Source organism: Clupea harengus, chromosome 24 (genome assembly GCF_900700415.2).
Source record: "Clupea harengus chromosome 24, Ch_v2.0.2, whole genome shotgun sequence".
Taxonomy (NCBI): domain Eukaryota; kingdom Metazoa; phylum Chordata; class Actinopteri; order Clupeiformes; family Clupeidae; genus Clupea; species Clupea harengus.
This window is the reverse complement of record NC_045175.1, coordinates 2,827,090-2,844,606: the sequence shown is the minus strand read 5'-3', so window position 1 is coordinate 2,844,606 and position 17,517 is coordinate 2,827,090. Positions and strand designations below refer to the sequence as shown.

The 17,517-nt window shown below is 44.3% G+C and overlaps 2 protein-coding genes across 4 annotated transcripts in view; one reads left to right on the top strand and one right to left on the bottom strand.

Moving 5' to 3' along the window:
* Positions 1 to 5,379, bottom strand: part of jupa (junction plakoglobin a) — a 25,245-nt gene extending 19,866 nt beyond the window's left edge. For 2 of the 3 annotated variants that reach the window (XM_031561867.2, XM_031561869.2), the window contains exon 1: positions 5,244 to 5,379. The gene's annotated coding sequence lies outside the window, so the exon portion shown is untranslated. Of the gene's footprint in view, positions 1 to 5,240 lie in introns of all 3 variants that reach the window. The other variant, XM_031561868.2, reaches the window with a different exon arrangement.
* The window catches only part of hap1 (huntingtin associated protein 1), a 45,602-nt gene continuing 28,196 nt past the window's right edge, over positions 112 to 17,517 (top strand). Inside the window, exon 1 of the mRNA XM_031561742.1 lies at positions 112 to 282. Coding sequence (XP_031417602.1) covers positions 112 to 282 — 171 coding nt within the window. The remainder of the gene's footprint in view (positions 283 to 17,517) is intronic.

Genomic DNA, 17,517 nt, shown 5'->3' with positions numbered 1-17,517 from the left:
TTCAGTATGCGAGGCCAACAAAAACATCAAAGGCAAAACCAGGAATGGGGGGTGGGGGGTGGGGGGGGGGTGGCATGGTTGACATGGACAGTGATGGAAACCTGATCCTCAATGCTTAAGGATCCCTCATCCTCCAACCACCGCTACTGCCGCCTCCGTACTGAAGAACTTTCAAGGGCACTCAAGGGCTTGTGTACACAAAGTAGCTCCCAGCTGGTGGTTGGCGTGCAAGCTTCCACACACTTGGACGCGGGCCGCTACAGCCCCGGATCAGCTCCATGTGTGAGCGAGAGTGTGCGTGCCGGCCCTTGGAATGCCACTTCTGGACACCTGTGCTGGTGTTAGTTGGATGTGTCTGTATGCTTGCGTTACGGGATGCTTGTGTAGCTGTCGACACACACGCAAGGTTCTGACAGGGGAGAGTGAATCAAATCCGGTGCTTATGTAAGTTCTGCCCCTGGTGCGTAGCTGCGAAAAGACGAGGGCTTTCTTTAGGTTTGAAGGAGGATGGCCCATTTTTTAAACGGCCTGGCAGCTCGACGGTAAACAGACATCTCGCCTCTTAGTTTTTTTACGAGCGCCGTCGTGTCGCTTCTCCCCGGTTAGCGACTACAGGGGCTACATCCTCATAGGTATGCATGAGTTTGCCGCCCTGACGTGAGCCTCCGTGACAGATGGTGAATATTTCAGAGGAGCAGTGGTCGCTGAGGGAGTCCGTAGGGGCCGCGGCATTAAATCTGCGGGGACGTTCGGGAACACGCTGCTTTTCAAAGTCACGTACAGTCAGCTAGTCAAGGAGCATTCAGTAGCCGGGGGCGGGCTTTCAAATCAATCAAGAGCTGCGGAGCTGCCATAAATCCAAGGTTGCAAAACTTTAATGAGCGACGTACAAGATGACAAGATGGCAGCTTACAAGGTTGGCAGGAGAGCAGATAGCTTTCTCAATAGAGGCACTCCCTCGCTACGCTAATGAACTGAAAGCTCAACTGGCGTCTAGCCTTTCTTTTTTTTCAAGGAAAAATAATCTGGGACAGTAGGCCTGCTAACAGTGGGGTGCTGCATGTAACATCTTGGGTGAGTGCGGGCTATTTCAGCCTGGGCCGTCCTGCCAGGGCTCTCTGCCTTCTCAGGCCCACACAAATCCCATCATTCCACTTCCAGTCCCACACAAGCCGTGGCCAACGCATCAGCTCATCGAAACGTGAGTGTGAGACTTTCAGGAGCATGCGAATCCACACCAATGGCCTATGGTGTAAAGAATCCTCGATGATCAGCAGTCTCACACCACCCCTCCCTCTCTCTCCCTCCCTCCCTCTCTTTCTCAATCTTTTCTTCCTAACTCTGTCGCTCCCTCTCTCCCTCCCTCTCAATCTCTTCTTTGTAACTGTCGCTCCCTCTCTCCCTCCCTCTCAATGTCTTCTTCCTAACTCTCTCCCTCCCTCTCCCTCCTCTCTCAATCTCTTCTTCGTGTAACTCTCTCGCTCCCTCTCGCACTCCTCCTGTGTGGGAGCTATTGTGAGGTGTGGCTCCATTATGCTCCTACAGAGTCTGACAGTCCTAGCCATGATCCTAATTACTCCTAATTACTCCTCCTTTGAAATCTACACTTGCAGATGGAGGAATATGCTGCACAATAGGAGGGAACTCTACACTGGCCGTACAGTTCTGATGACACTGCACAAAAATCACAAGGCACTTTTATGGATTAAACTATGAAGCCTCACAAAAGTGTGTCAGTACCCAAAGCACTGAAAATACCTCAGCTCCCTCAGGAATGTACCGTTTTCCAAGTCTACAAGTCCACGCATGTCTCACTGCACTGCAAGCAATCTGACTGAGGGATGGGGGGGGGAGGAGAGAAAACCCAAACAAAACACAGAAGCGAGTGAAAGCCAGAGTGCAGAACGAATGTTGTGTTTAACGAACACTTCGACATGCAGTCGCTTCACAAAGAACCATGACGTGTGGGTGATGAAATATTTATTCCTCTATGACAGGCACAGACCCATGGAAAGCCTCATGACACCATAGCAGCAGTGGTGGACTTGAGCACTTATGTAACATCGTGTCTCGCTATATTTTAAAGCTGAACAGCTCCTAATTTGTTCATTTTATTCAGTTAGATGAGGGGACAGACACTGAAGCTGCTATAGAATGTGTCCATCATGAACAAAATCAAACTGCACCTAGCATCAGGATCTTGTGTACTCATCCACATCAAGGCACACAATATAAGCTGTATGTGATTCAGTGGCAGACACATTAAATCACAGTCAGACAAAAGAAAAAGCAACCCCCCCTCCACACCCCCCTTTCTGGTTGTGGGCATTAAAGAGATCACTGGTAAGTGCTGATATACCGAAGGTTAAATAACGCTGAACCAGTCAGTGGGCTTAGTTGATGGAGGGTTAATCTGTTTTGGATTGGTATCATTGTCTGTGAAGATGCAGGTGCTTAAAAGCACAGGGGGTTTAACCCCAGTCCAGATTACACAGGCATCATACCCACTGAGCCGTATGCATTGGAGCTGTGAAGCCAATGCCCCTGCGTTAACGTAAAGCACACTCTCTCCGGGGACACAGACAAGCCAAGCAACACCCAGTAACAACATAAAGACATGTCATTTTGAAAGCTGATTGGTTCTTTTTCTTTCCTTCTGTGGAACATGGCACTTGCCTCTTGCAGGACTGCAGGAGCCCGGGGTGGAGGCGAAGGGATTTTTTTTAAGAGCCACCACAGAGAGGACAACAAAAGACACTGAAATCCAGCCATGACCCAGGCCATTACAAGAGAGGGAGAGAGAAGAGAGGGAGGGAGAAAGAAAGAAACAGAGAGTGGGAAAAAGAGAGCAAGAGAGAAAGAGAGAGAGACTGAGCACAAGAGAGAAAAAGAGACATAGAAAGACAGACAGCAACTCAGATTTGCTTGTTGGTGAATTAATCACCTCTCCCACCCCCCTTACTCTCACTCTGTGTGTGTGTGTGTGTGTGTGTGTGTGTGTGTGTGTGTGTGTGTGTGTGTGTGTGTGTGTGTGTGAGAGAAAAACTGTATTTATAAATTGAAGGATCCATCAGTCCTACAGCCCTGCCTCTGGCCCCTAATGTAGGACAGTTCCAGGGATTTAGGCCTGGTGGGGGATTAGAGTCTGTGTGACCCCGCACGCCTCAACCCCCCCAGGGCCGCGCTGCAAGGTCCCCACCAGCCTGCACTGCGGTGCCCAGAGCCTTCTGTGCCCTGTCCTGTTAGCTGCCCGAGGATGCGGACGGAATTCAAATGGGGGGGCATCCGGGCAGAGCGTCAAACTGGGCAAAGCATCAGCTCTTGAGAGCGAGCGCCTGTGTGTTTCTAGTACTTACGGGCGAATGCTTAAAATAGTTCACTGGGTGCCATGAGAGCAAACCCAAATGTTTGGACATCATTTCATAATCATCAAGATAAACAACTGTGGCTTTTGTTGCCATCAGCAAACACCACATTGCTGGAATGTTCTAAGAATGATGAAGTGGATGGACAGGATTCCAGTTTTGTGACGCCTTGTAACTGTTCTTCAGTTAAAGAGTTCTTCAATTCAAAGCAGAAATGTTCCTTAGGCTGATTGCTTTTGCGTACGCTGTACTCATCAAGCGCTCACTAAAAGAGACCCCAATCCCCGTTTGCACGGCTGGGACTAAAATAAGCCAAACTTTCAGGACACAGCTTAGCCTCTTTAATGCTACATTAAGACCCGCTCATTAAACTGACTTCCAAAATACGCCCAAAGCCAGTTTTGCTTTGTAAACCAAAGGCACACTAAAACACTGACCGCAATGAGTTCAGTTTGTTGTGCACGACAATTTTCACTTTATCCATCGATGGAAGTTACTGGAAAAAACACGAGATACGTTAGAGGATGTGGACATACAGGAAAGGGTGGAATACATTAGAGATGTAAAGTAGTTCCTAATGGCCCACTTAAACACTTGGCCTAATCCCAGCTACATCCCAGCTTGTCCAGCATGAGCGATGGGAAGTATTACCAATAGTGTGAGATTCCTGATTTTTCCATCCTTATGAAGTAGGCCTAGCACATGGCAAATAGATTTGATAACACTGTGGCACTGGGAAAACATAGCACTGAGCTCTCAGAAGTGATACTTCTCAAAGGGTGCGTTACAGACATTTATATACAGCAGCTCTGCAAATTATAAATCACCCACCCAAGTAAGGGAACCCCACCTGAAGACTGTGGAAGTGTGTCCGGGGGGGGGGGGGGGGGGTTCAGACACATTTTGAGAGGACACGAATGTTCAAATGTACGAGGTGATATGTGGAATTAAGTAATAAAGTAGATGATGACAGAAGTACTATGATTACGTCACTTCTTATCTTATACTTTCATCATGTTTTTGTTCAGAGAAACGTAAGCAGGCCCATAACAGACGCACATAGTGCCATTTCCATATATGTCCACTTTCGATAGATTAAGACCGACTCACCACTTTCATATCCACCCTGCCTCGCTATGTCTTTGTAGCCAAACATGTCTCACACACATAGGCTAGTCGCTCACAAAAGATAGCCGTCATATATTGTGTAATCCATCGCATATCACTTAACCATTACAAACTAAACCCCTTTTTTCATTTCATGTACTTCATTAGTGTTGTATCTATTTTAAGTAGCCTACAAACGCAGTAAATCAGGGAGCAACCCTGCGACACAGCATTTAGGGGAAATTGCCTGCCCACGTAGTCGAGGCTTTTGATTTGTCAATTTGACAACCACAACTTTCACCACCTACTGATAGAAAATGCTTTAAAAATCCAATACCATCCATCCGAGATCTAAACAAGTGTAGTGTGCTCCTCTTGTATCGAGTTTCGTAAGCACTTTTGGATATCGCTCAAGCTCGACCAATACACGGAAGTAGTGGGCAAATTACACCCCACAGGTAAAACGACACCGACTTAAAAAAAATGGCAAGACAAAACCTAGACTACATCCAACGTTAGCAGCTGAGTCAGAAAGCTGATAGGTAGCCTATTAAAGGTATAGTTACAATGTTGAAACATGCAACTTTCAAAATGTATCACGACAAATTATAAAATAGGCAAGAGTAGTTTATCTAACACGTTTCCAACTCGGCTTGGTCTAAACACACCAAATCGCAAAAAAAAGAAGAAAGCAGACCGTTCGACATTTTAAAGTGCGAGGCAATTTGTTTAACAGCAAAGTAAGCCGCGTTTGGACGCAGCGTTATTTACCTTTAGACTGAAACGGTGGTTTAGAAACACTCCAGAGAGACAGTGGTCCGGAGAGAGAACGTTCGGCGAATTTTCTGTCGACCTTCTACTTTCCCTTCAACTCTAGTATCGCTGAACAATGCGAGTATGACAGTAATGCCTCTGTGCAAGCTCCGCCCCCGATACCATGAGGGTTCACTACCACACCCTGCTTCACACAGACCCGCAGCTCAGTGTTGGGAAAACCACTGCCGGACGAGAGCGGCACTAGCGTCACTCTTTAACAATTTATCTGCGACATGACTACTGATAATGATTCAACAGTGAGAAAAATAATAGGTGTATTATTGTGTACGATAAACTACCCTATATCTTAGACCCTATATTTACGCTACATATTTACATATCTTAAGAATATACAGCTAGAGGTTAGCAGTCCATATATGGTTATACCTGTAGGGCATGTTCACTCATCGACAACCACACCTTGATGCGTCATGCAACCAGTCCTCCCGAGACGAATGAGTGCGATATTGTAAAAAACTAAAAGCGTAAGGTATTGTAGCTATGGAGGATTCGCCAAAACACTAAAAAAATGTTTTCCTGTTCCCCCTATATTTTTAAGAACAGAAACATTCACGTAAGTTATAGGGTAGCCACACAATTCTATTTACAATTGCTTTTTTCTGTAAGTGTGTTCTTTATTTTACCTTTTGGTACTCAGTTGTTACCCTCTCTCTCACACACACACACACACAGCACCCCATACACACAGCCTTTCTGGACGAGAGAACCGAAAGAAAACAAAGTGAAGCCAGTCTCCTGCATATTGTATGAGTTGTTGAAATAGGTCAGTCCTACACCAGTTCTTTACCAAGGGGACTATAATGTTCTCCCAGCCACAGAAGTTCTGTTGTTCTAAGTTTCCTCACACCAGAGAAGAGTGTAGGGGTATAAATGGTCACCAATAGCAACGCTGTGTAAGATGGTTCAGTGACTCACCACAGCCCACCACCTGGCAGACAGGTGATTCATCCCAAAAGTCAAGTGCTGAAATCCAGACATCGTTTTGAAAGCATTAAAATGTATACACATGTATATTGCATGTCATTTACATTATACGCTAGGATAATTATTTATTTTCTCTAGCACTTTACATTCATTGTCATCACGATCTTAAGGGTGCAAACGTGCAGTAAATACAAACTGTGTGTACAAATGCATAATTCATGGACTAGATGAGATTACATACTTAATTATTTAATGAAGCCTGCAAGCAGGTGAAAAGATCAAATCCCCACCTATAGCCAGCCTTGTTTAACTCTTTTGTTTGCATAATAAGTTGTGTTCGCTGTTTGATGGAGGGATTCCGTGTCTCTGATGTTGCTAACTGAGAAAATGCAGTGTGTATTTATGAACTGTCTATCACCTAAATGGGGTCTCTGTGTGAATATTTTGTTAAATGACATAATTTGTGAATAGTCATTTATGCATTTAATAGTATACATTTGTAAAAGATGTACTCAAACTCAAATTAAAGCTAGGTAAATAAAGTAATAATGTTTTAATGTTTTGTAATTTGTTTAATTCAATGTAGCATATTCCAAGTCACAGCTAAAAGAAGCAGGATCAGTTGCTGTACTTTCTGATATCCTCTTCAACAAATGTAGTCCACTTTTTAATGTACAGTATTAGGCCAATGTAATCCAAACATGATGAAAGCAAATATTTTTTTTTGGAATATCTCACATCCTTCTGTGTTCTATGCTTTTTGCTCTGCTGTATGAAGAAATACCCATATTTGCATATGGATGCGTTCCCTGTTGTGTGTGCAAAGTGATGTGAAAGGACGCATTATCAATGCTTCCTCATAAATGCAGTTGGTGACCAGAATATGAATTGCAGGTCCTCAGATGTAGAAAAACCCACGCAGTTAAACTGTACAGTGTTGAAGTGGAAGCGTTAATGCTCACGAAAGCCATGCCATTAACACAAACAGATTTAATGACGAGTTCTCAGTGTCTCGTATGAATCTATCAATTTCTGTCCTTGTATTTCCCTCCCCAGCGTTTTCCTTTTCAAGGTCACCACGTTGCTACACTTCAAAATTAAGACAAATAAGACCAAACTGCAGTCATCTGTGCATGACTGCTTTTGTGAGCCTTTCCCCAGCAGGCAGGCAGGGGGGGTCAGAGGGCAGCATTCCCAGGCAAGAACTATGCCGTGTGTGTGTGTGTGTGTGTGTGTGTGTGTGTGTGTGTGTGTGTGTGTGTGAGTGTGTGTGTGTGTGAGTGTGTGTGTGTGTGTGTGTGTGTGTGTGTGTGTGTGTGTGTGTGTGTAAGAGAGAGAGAGAGAGAGAGAAAGAGAGAGAGAGAGAGAGAGAGAGAGAGACTGTCTATAGGGGCTAAAATAGCCCAGTTACTGCAGCCAAGACCATTTCAGCATCCTCAGCAGGGTGACACTCTAGATATAGACCGAGCAGGACTTCTTTATCTGGCGTGTCAGTGACAAGGGCCGCAGTGAGGAGAACGTCACCTCCCGCCAAGCCTCTCACGGATGGGGGAAAGTGTCACAACAGCATGGGCCATTAGATATGCCACTCTACTAGACAGGATGCAGGAAGTGTTGTACGTTAGCAGGTTGTTTACATTAAAGTACCGTAAAGAATAGATCATTTCTCTAGTAACAGTGTGTGGCAGAGATTTGCATATGAGATCTTAGTGCATTAAATCCCTGATGAAACATGATACAAAACATAGTGGGATATTGTGAGTAGGGTGTCCAGTGAACTTGCATTTTTAGGCAGTGCACATTTAATATTCATTCCCTGCCAAGAGCTGCCCCCATCCTGAAAAAGGCCTGGAACTTATAGACTGTATGATTAAAAGGATCGCTAACATTTCAAAGAGAAGGCTTGGAATTCTTTGACTAAAATACTTGCCATGTGACTATATAGGATATGGTGAGGTCAGAGTTGGTATGCAATTTCACTGCACTGCAATGTCTGTCATGCCATCATGTTTTGTGTTAAATACTTTAAAACTCTCTGCATAGATTTAATTGACAAACGTATAGATTTACATAGAATTACATAATATATTGCTTGTCCAAGAACACTCCTTTGCTATTAAAGTCATACAAAATGAATCTGAACTATTTCTTGGTTCTGGTTGTATGGTCAGTTTTGTCGATTGCTGAGTAAAACAAACAAACAAACAACACCCCTTGCATTCTTCCACTAAACTCTTTGCACTAAACTCATATCTAACTGATTAATTCAGATGTACTGTACATAATGGAAAAAAACTGCAGTAGGCTATCTGAACTACAAGATCCATAATACACCGCTTCACTGGGCAAATGAACGGACATCCACCCCTTTCTCTGACAGTTTACGGTCTTGAAGAAAAGTTCTACCAAAACAGGCTGAAGGGCAATTTTCAGACAAACATAGGAGAAGTTGTGAAAGAAAGCTTTCTGTTCCACATACAGACAAACGGACTAATGAAACCGCGAAATGCAACATTGACGTAAACAGCCCAATATTTGAAGTAAGTTTTTTTTTTTTACATTATTGTGCCGGAGAGAGAGGGTGGGACATATAGTTCGGGATTTTTCAATCCAAAAACGGACACAATTTGTTTGCCTTAACATTTTATATACATGATTACGTTTGCTGGTGTTGCTAGAATAATATGAGCAGCCTTTTCTCTTCATGTTTTCTCAATGGTAACGATAACGGAGTTGTTCACTGATCGCCAGACTTTGTGGCTCTTCTGTAGACCCGACTCCCAAATAAGGTCGAACTGAGGCATCGGACGGAAGCCTTGGCTAGCTTTCTTGCCGGTGCCTCGGGTTATTACTTTTTGTGAAGTGTTCCACGAACGTGGAACAGCCGGCTTTGCTATGTCTGTAAATCAGTATGAGAAACCTTGAATTTGTTTAGGTGCATGGAAAGCTTTCCAGTGCAAATAGGCTGAAGGAGTAGTAGTACTGTAGTACTGAACTACAGTAGCCTAATAGAACACATATTTCGAAAAATGCAGCTCGTCCCATATTCCCAAATTATTGGATTGCACTTGGGAGTAAATGCAATGCATTATATGATATGAACCGTTGTTTGTTTTCTTTTCGTGTTTATGCCCAGCAGTAAAACTTAAATCAGGTCGTTCAAGTCGATGCCTACGCGAGGACCGTTTGTCTACCTTGCCTTTTTGCCTGCCTGGGAAATGTTGATAAAGAACACATTAGAATCAAAACAAATAAACTTACCCCTTTATTTTGGGTTAAAAATAAAGCGGCCAAGTCATCAAGTCCTCCGACAGACCCAGATAGACCAAAATAAAATGACATGCACAGAAACATTACACTACTAAAGGTTTCAGCCAGGCACAACAATACTCTATATGGCTGTTTATTTGTCAGTTCTTGCTTTAGTCCTGCTACTTTAGTGAGAGTTATTTCTATTCATGAATAATCTTCCATAGAACTGTTAAAAAATGTACTGCGTAGTGCAGCACACACTGAATGGACGCTGGGGGACAATTGTCCTTTTAAAGAGAGTAGTTTTATATTTAGACTCTTGAGGGAGCTCTATCCTTTTTCAGTGGTGCCCTATGCCATTTCCCTTCCCGTTCGCATCCTCTCGTGTAGCCTCCTAATAGCCAAAGCATCAGTGCAATCATGGAACAATGCAAAGGAACACTTTTATATAACTTGGAATTCTACCAAATTATGCAACACTTTCAACAACAAGCTAACAATACAGGGATGTCTTTGAGGGTCCCAAAATCCAGTTTTGGCTACCACCTACTGGGACCTTGAAATCCCCTTCCGGTAAACTACACAATGCATGTAAGTTCACTTTAGTTTGAGTTGAGTTTTACGACACCACGCTAGGTTACTGACATATTATTATAAATATCATAACGCTCTCACACTTGCAGATGGCGTAATATCAGACTATAGTGTGTCTCCAGCTAATGTTAAAAGCTGCACGTGCCGCATTCAGAATACTTCTGCGTGCCTCTTTCCTGTTGGACCGGTAATTGGAGCCGTGCACTAAATAAATGTCCCGCTGTTAATTAATTATGAGGGCATATTAATTCCTGTTGACAATAGGTGCATAAAGAAAACCTGACAAGGATCTCTGCAGAACGCTTTCCAATGTGTATGTGTAAACACACAACTTGTCATCCGTAGCCATCTTTATTGACGTTGTATTAAAACATCCACAGCCTGAACACCCATAGACCCATTTTTTGAGAGCATAGCTCCGTCAGTACACATGCAGTGGTAAAGTATTAGGGCCAGTTAATTTACTTTTGCACTGTTTGCCTGAAGTTTCCCTTTAAATAAGGTACAATGCTGTCACTGTAGACTGTTAGCACAAACCAGCTTATCTGAAATTTGCTGCCCAAGTGACACACAAACACACACACACATATACACATTTGGCACACACACAAACATACGCAAATACACAGCAAAATCCTTGCTATTTCATGTAAAGGTTAGGGCCAGATGTAGCATGTTTGTATATGCTTTCTGTGTGAATGGTGGAGCTGCGTCAAATGTTCACCATTTACACATCATCAATGTTCACCATTTACACATCATCAATGTTGGTGTCCCATCTAAACCTCAGAAAATCCAAACATGGATCCAAACATCCAAACATATGAAGGCTCTTACATGAAAGCATTAGTAAGTGCCTTGGTATCTTGATCAAGGGGAGCCTGATCAAGGGGAGCCTGATCAAAAGTGCCTAGGGGTGGATGAGGACATAACAGTGTTCAAACACCGATGCTAGAGAGGCAGATGGCTCTGTCATGTTTGCTAAACTCAAGATGCCTCAGTCTGTCCAGATACATTGTATCTGGTACCGCCAGAGTGACTGAACCCATTCAGTGATGAGCTTAAAGGAGGACGTATTTATTGGTCTTGTGTGATTAGCCACGACAGAGAGGTGGAGTGGATTGACTGGGCCCCTCAGTAAGAGAGAGTGAGGGCGATGACGTGACGTGACAGGATGTGATTAAGCTGATGGGGGAGTGAGTGCAGCCAGGACAGAGATCCCTGGTCCCCAGCTGCAACACGGTAGAAGCACAAGACTGCTGACTCACAGGCTCTAGTGTCTCTCTCTCTTTTTCTCTCTCTTTTTTTCTCTCTCTCTCTCTATCACTCAGCCTCGCTCAACATCACATACAGACGCTCTCAATTTCGCTCTCTTTTCCCCTCTGTCCCTCCTTCTCTCTGTATTTTTGATCCTATATACCCCCCACCCTCTCTCTCTCTCACTCATCCTCCACACACGCCACTCTCTCCTCTCTCTCTCTCTCCTCTCTCTCTCTCTCTCTCATCCACTCTCTCCACCTCCTCCAGCTAACTCCTCCCATCTGTCCCACCACTCCCCCTTGGTCACTAGGCACAGAAGGGGAAGAAATGCAGTGAGTGAGTGATTGACTTAGTGAGTGAGCAGGTGAATGAGTGAAAGAGAGCAAAAAAGAGAAACAGAGAGAGAGAGAGAACAGAGAGAGAGAGAACAAAGAGAGACACACACAGAGGGAGAGAGAGAGAGAAAGAGTAAGCGAGAAAGACAGAGAGAAAGAGAAAGCGAGAGAGACAGAGAGAGAGAGAGAGAGGGGGATTTTAAGTGTGCCCAGCTTTAAGTGAAGACCGGTGCAGAGCTGAAGGGCTTGAATGTGACCCGGACCTTCTCTCGCCTCACGGAGGACAGTTCCCCGGCTGCGTCCAATGCAGGGATTCTCCGCACAGTGCAGTAAGTGTCTGCAGGCTGTGCTGGTCTCATTTTACTGTACAGTATGTGATCCATACTGCTGCTGGTACCTCCACAGCACTAGTGTGTGCTGTAGTTGTACTGGCTGTTGCTATACATTGGAGCCGCGCGTCATGATTTAAACATTGAGGGACATGTTGTTAGTTGTGAGCTTGTGTTTGTTTGCTTGTTTTGTTTGTGTGTGTGCCTTTGTGTTTATCTCTGCGTGTTTGTGCTGTTTGTATTTAGCTCAGACTAAAGTGCGTATGTTTGGATGTGTTTTGGGGCAAGGTTGTTTTTGTTGGTAGTCAGATATCTGGTTCAGTCTGTAGCCTGGACAAGTGAGTGTGAGGGTTTGGTGTGTGTGTGTGTGTGTGTGTGTGTGTGTGTGTTTTGTATGTTCTTTGGTGTCATGTGGGTTATGCAGCTCATCCAGCGGGCTGTCTGGGATCTCACTTGTTCCTTTCATGCAGGCTCAGTAGTGATGCCATGTTGTGCTCCAGGCTCACTAGTGATAGCCATGTTGTGCTCCAGGCTCACTAGTGATGCCATGTTGTGCCACTGTCCAGTAGAGTAGTGTGAAATGATTGATACGCCCCAAGACACCCCACCCCCCCCTTCCTTGTGTGTGTATTTGTGGTCTTGAATAATTTCCAGAGCCCAAACAGCTTAAAGGTGCCCTTTCGAAACAATGTCACATGCTGTGGCACTCAGTTGAGTTAACAGCCTTATTCAGTAATGTGCTTCAGGGCATACCACTATGCCCTTATATACAGCCATGGAGACCCCATAACACTTACACACACACGTACACACACACACACACACACACACACACACACACACACACACACACAGAGGACACATACACAGTTCCCTTCTCCCACCCTCTGTCTTCACAGTAGAGTTTACGGGAAATTCAGAGGTTGTTACCGTGGGCATGAACTTTCCTGCCGTCAAGATATAGTCCACCCCGTTGTCATAGTCACAAAGTTTGTTGTGAAAGTATTCTGGGTTCCTTTTAGAAAGTGTTAGTTTACAGTACATTTGCTGTTAATGCTCACCACACAAACACATGCACACACAAACACATGCACACACATACACACACATGCACACACACACGCACGCGCACACGCACACGCACACATTCACACACACGCACACATTCACACACACGCACGCACACACATACACACACACGCACACACATACACACACATACACGCACACACATACACGCACACACGCACAAGAAACGCACGCACACGCACACACACACACACATAGACGCAGTGCTAACAGTAAGTTAACACAGTAAATGTAGCTACAACACTGATGTACATTTGCTGTTAATGCTCACCACACACACATACACACACATGCGCACACACACAAACACACACACACACACACATGCACACACATACACACAGTACATGTAGCTACAACACTGAAATGACTTGGTGTTATGTCTACCAGATATCGTCCAATGCTCTCACTACCTACTTATGCCAAAGACATTTTGTGACCTCTACTGTGTCTTGATGTTGCATCCAGAAAACTTTTCCAGTCACTGTCTGCCTTTGGACTTCACTGCTCCTCTCTAGACATGGTCATTAGTGTTATCACCACTGGTTTGTGATGTTTGCACAAGCCTTTGCCAGGGTTGGTCACATGCAGAAGACAAACGGATTGTAGCAGTAGTAATACTGACGTCACGAGGGGCTTCCTGTCGATGATAAGTGTGCTGCGCTACTCTTCCCTCTTATCCCATTACCTCGCAGACAGCAGACAGCAGAATGACTGATGTTCAAACCAAAGTGACTGGTCTGTGATCAGTGACGTTTGTGTCAGTTAAGGTTTGAATGGCCGTTATCTCCAAACCTTGATGGAAAATCTTTCCTTACAGGAAACAAGGCTGTGGTTTAATAGTTAACCAGCTGGATGATGCAACGAAGGCCTATGATAATGTCTGCAGTCACCTGCATGGGTGGGGATTAGACAATAGATGACATCATAGCTGTGACCATGACTTCCAGTCCATTGGTGACTCTCTGTACACCTGCTGACTTACTGCACTGAAATTGTTCTGTCAGTGTAAGGTTTGAACTGGGGTCAAGTGTAAGGTTTGAACTGGGGTCAAGTGTAAGGTTTGGACTGTATCTCAGACACTACACTCTGCTTACCTTGTTTTGCTGACTCAGCAAGTGCTCGTTAATAGCTTCACACAAAAGCGGCAAAGGTACCGCTATCCCTACTTCACTGTGAAGTCGTGAACTGCACCCGTTTTGATGTGCACCAGTGTCAGTGGGGGTAATGATGTCCATATCAGCCTTATCAGAGCCTTGCTGTTCATCACTTAGTGAGTTATTGATTTCGGGTCACAGTTAGAGCACAGCTACGTGCTAACGCTAAGCTATGTTCCCTGATAACTACTGGTGAACTGTCTGAATAGGGAGAATTGGCACACATTAAATTAGCACACTGTATCATTTCAAGTAGATACTTGGGAATTTATTAAAAGCTTATTGAAATGAAGATGAGGGTGTTTGTGTGTCCATGTGTTGTTGTCTACTTGAACTTGAAGGATTTACAGGCTTGTATTTAGTGTGTTAGAAGCTGGTAAAGGGCCCACAACTAATTCAAAATAATCTGACCACCTGGCTTACATAGTCCACTTCGGTGCGGCCTGTAACCAACCAAACAACAAAACATTTGAACTTGATTAAATTAACCACTTATTACAAATGAGTTCAAACGGGTTCAGAACACAGTCTGCTTCATGTCATGGCTCATCCATGGAAAATTTCACCTCACTCAGCACACAAGTGGGCAGCAGGATGGTGTGTTTGCCCTATCTAACTACCTGTCACATGCACACCGGATGCTGTGCCAACGACTCAGATAGCGTGCAGAAGGTCTCGTAGGCAGCGTGCATTGTTTGCGTGGCTGTATCCTCCGATACAAAAGTGATACGGTTTATCTCAGATCAAACCAACTAAGGTCATCTTCCAGATACTGGCTCAGAGTAGTAAAACGTGGGTGCAGACTATAAAGGATGCAGACTATATGGTCATGAGTAGTAGCAGTTGAGCTAGCTGATAGCATTTCTCATGAACTGTGTAATGATGTAATTGTCATATGGGTTTTTAACATTGTTACTTGTGAAGTATTTCTTGTACCACTTCAGTGACAACAAACACATGCTTTGTTACAAAGATTTTACAAAATCTTTTGTTTATCTTTTGTGACGCATGGGAAAGCATGTAGCGTACAAGAATCATACTTACGAGTGTGATACTATGACGTTTCTGAAGGTAATGACATTCAGACATTGAGAATCTTACTAACAGCAGTTTATGCAGTAGGTAACATAAACAGACCCTGAACAACTGACCTCTAATACGTAATAAAATATGTGATATTAAATACTGAAGTTGATGTTAACTGACTAACATTCAAGTCATTAGTGGTGTACGGTAATTATACTTTATGCATTATTGTGCATACATTATGCATTATCATTAATATTTATGTATTCAGCTCATGAGAATGAAACAGTGGAAAGTTTTCAAACCTGTCGTATATGTTTTCAAACCTGTCGTGTTAGCTTGAGGCCAGGAGTCTTTGAGGTCCAGGTCTTTTGCTAATAGCTTAGCTTGTGAGCATTGTGTCCCGCTAAACTCCTCAACCCCAATAGTCTATGAATGCACACCAAACCAGTCTGTCACTCACTAGTTATTTGGTCCCAACTGTACTCTCGTGCATTTCCCATCCGTAGAGCTTAACTCACTGCAGTGGAGGTGACCTCGATTTCTCGTCGTTTAATTATCCACTTACCAAACCGTAAACAAGAGGGGCTTTCATGTGCCCAACACTGGAGGTGTATGAGGTCAGTTACCGCCTGTTTCACAGCAATTTGAGAGGCCAGGTTGATTTTCTGAGAGAAAGAAAGAGAGAGTGAGAGAGAAAGTGACAGAGAGAGAGAGAGTAAGTGACTGAGAGAGAGCGACAGAAATATGATGATGGAACTCTATGTTCTCTCTCGCTCGTTTAGGGCGTTAATGGGCATTGTGTTCAGATGTTTTTAGATTATGATGATTTTCTGGGTAGACACGTTTCACTAGACGTCTCATAATAATTCTCTGTCTTGCAATTATTAACTTGCATACAGTAAATGTAATGTCACTATGGAGGCTGAGTAAACAAAATGTTATCATCAAATTAAAGCATGTGTTTCTTAGTCATCAGATAGCACACAAAGGAGGACAACTGGAAATGAATACTTGATGTGCTATTAAGTACATTAGCCCTTAGCCGTGTAGTGCAGTGCACACACAGAGTTAACCTGTTGGCACAAATTTGTATAGTTGCCTTGCCCGGCTAATCCCCATATTCATAAAGGTCCCTGACAGACACGTCACATGACCCACGCCGGCCACAGTCGGCCCGTCTCCCGGGAGACAGAGGGTTCAGAGTACAGAGGCAGCCTGCCTCCGGCCAATCGGAATCGAGATGCTCGAAGGCCGTGCTGTACTCTCCTCTCTCCATGTCGTTTAGGTTATCAAATTATAATATGTTATTCAGCATGTTTGCCCTGAACTGAATGAACAGCATCCAGTGTCTGCCCCTCCCCGTTCCAATCCTTTTTCTCTTTTTTCACCTCTTCTCTCTATTCTGTTCACTCCCCTGCTTGCCTCCCTGTCTGCTCCTCCCCTCCCCTCCCTTCTCTGAGCGTTCAGTGAATAGGGAAGGCCCTGTGGAGTGTGTGAGAAGACACACGTATACACCCCCCACCCCCTCCACACACACACACACACACACACACACACACACACGCATGTCCTCCTCGCCGCCTCCAACAGAAAGAACACAACACAAACTCTGCCAGCTAACTTTGGAGTTCAGAGTTCCATTTTAGTTTGCCTTGAAGGTCATAGGGAGGATAAGGAGCCAGAAATATCACTGCTGAAGTTACTCCTTTCCCTGAAGCCATGAGAAGTTTCTACTGTAGCAAACTCGATAGCATTTTAAGTAAACAAACTCCATGGGAAATGTATTGTCATGGCTCAGGGGCAAGCCTGTGAAGATGTCGTTCAGCGGAGCTCTTTTGTCATTAGAATGACACATTCTTTGGTTCACACTTAACAAAGTTAAAATGAACACTGGAGAAGCGTGATATTATTAAGGCAATGGTCAGAGTGTCTTACCTGATTAAAAGAACTGAATGTCAGTTGTTGCTCTTTACGATGTCTGAAGTTGGTTTATTGATCTTAAAATAGCACAATAATGATAACATTAGGATAGGTAGTGCTGCTTTGCCTGTTCACCTAATGGACCCACGTCGGTGGCTATCCGGTTACAGATCGAAGTCTTATCATTGGCTGGGTCGGTTTGCCGGTGAAAGTGATACGAGAAGAACAAGCGAAGCACTGTTGTTGTCCTCTGGAAGGCCATGGCGAAACAAGGCCGGACTGAATGAGCGCTGGCACCCAGCTAACTAAATAAAGGCAG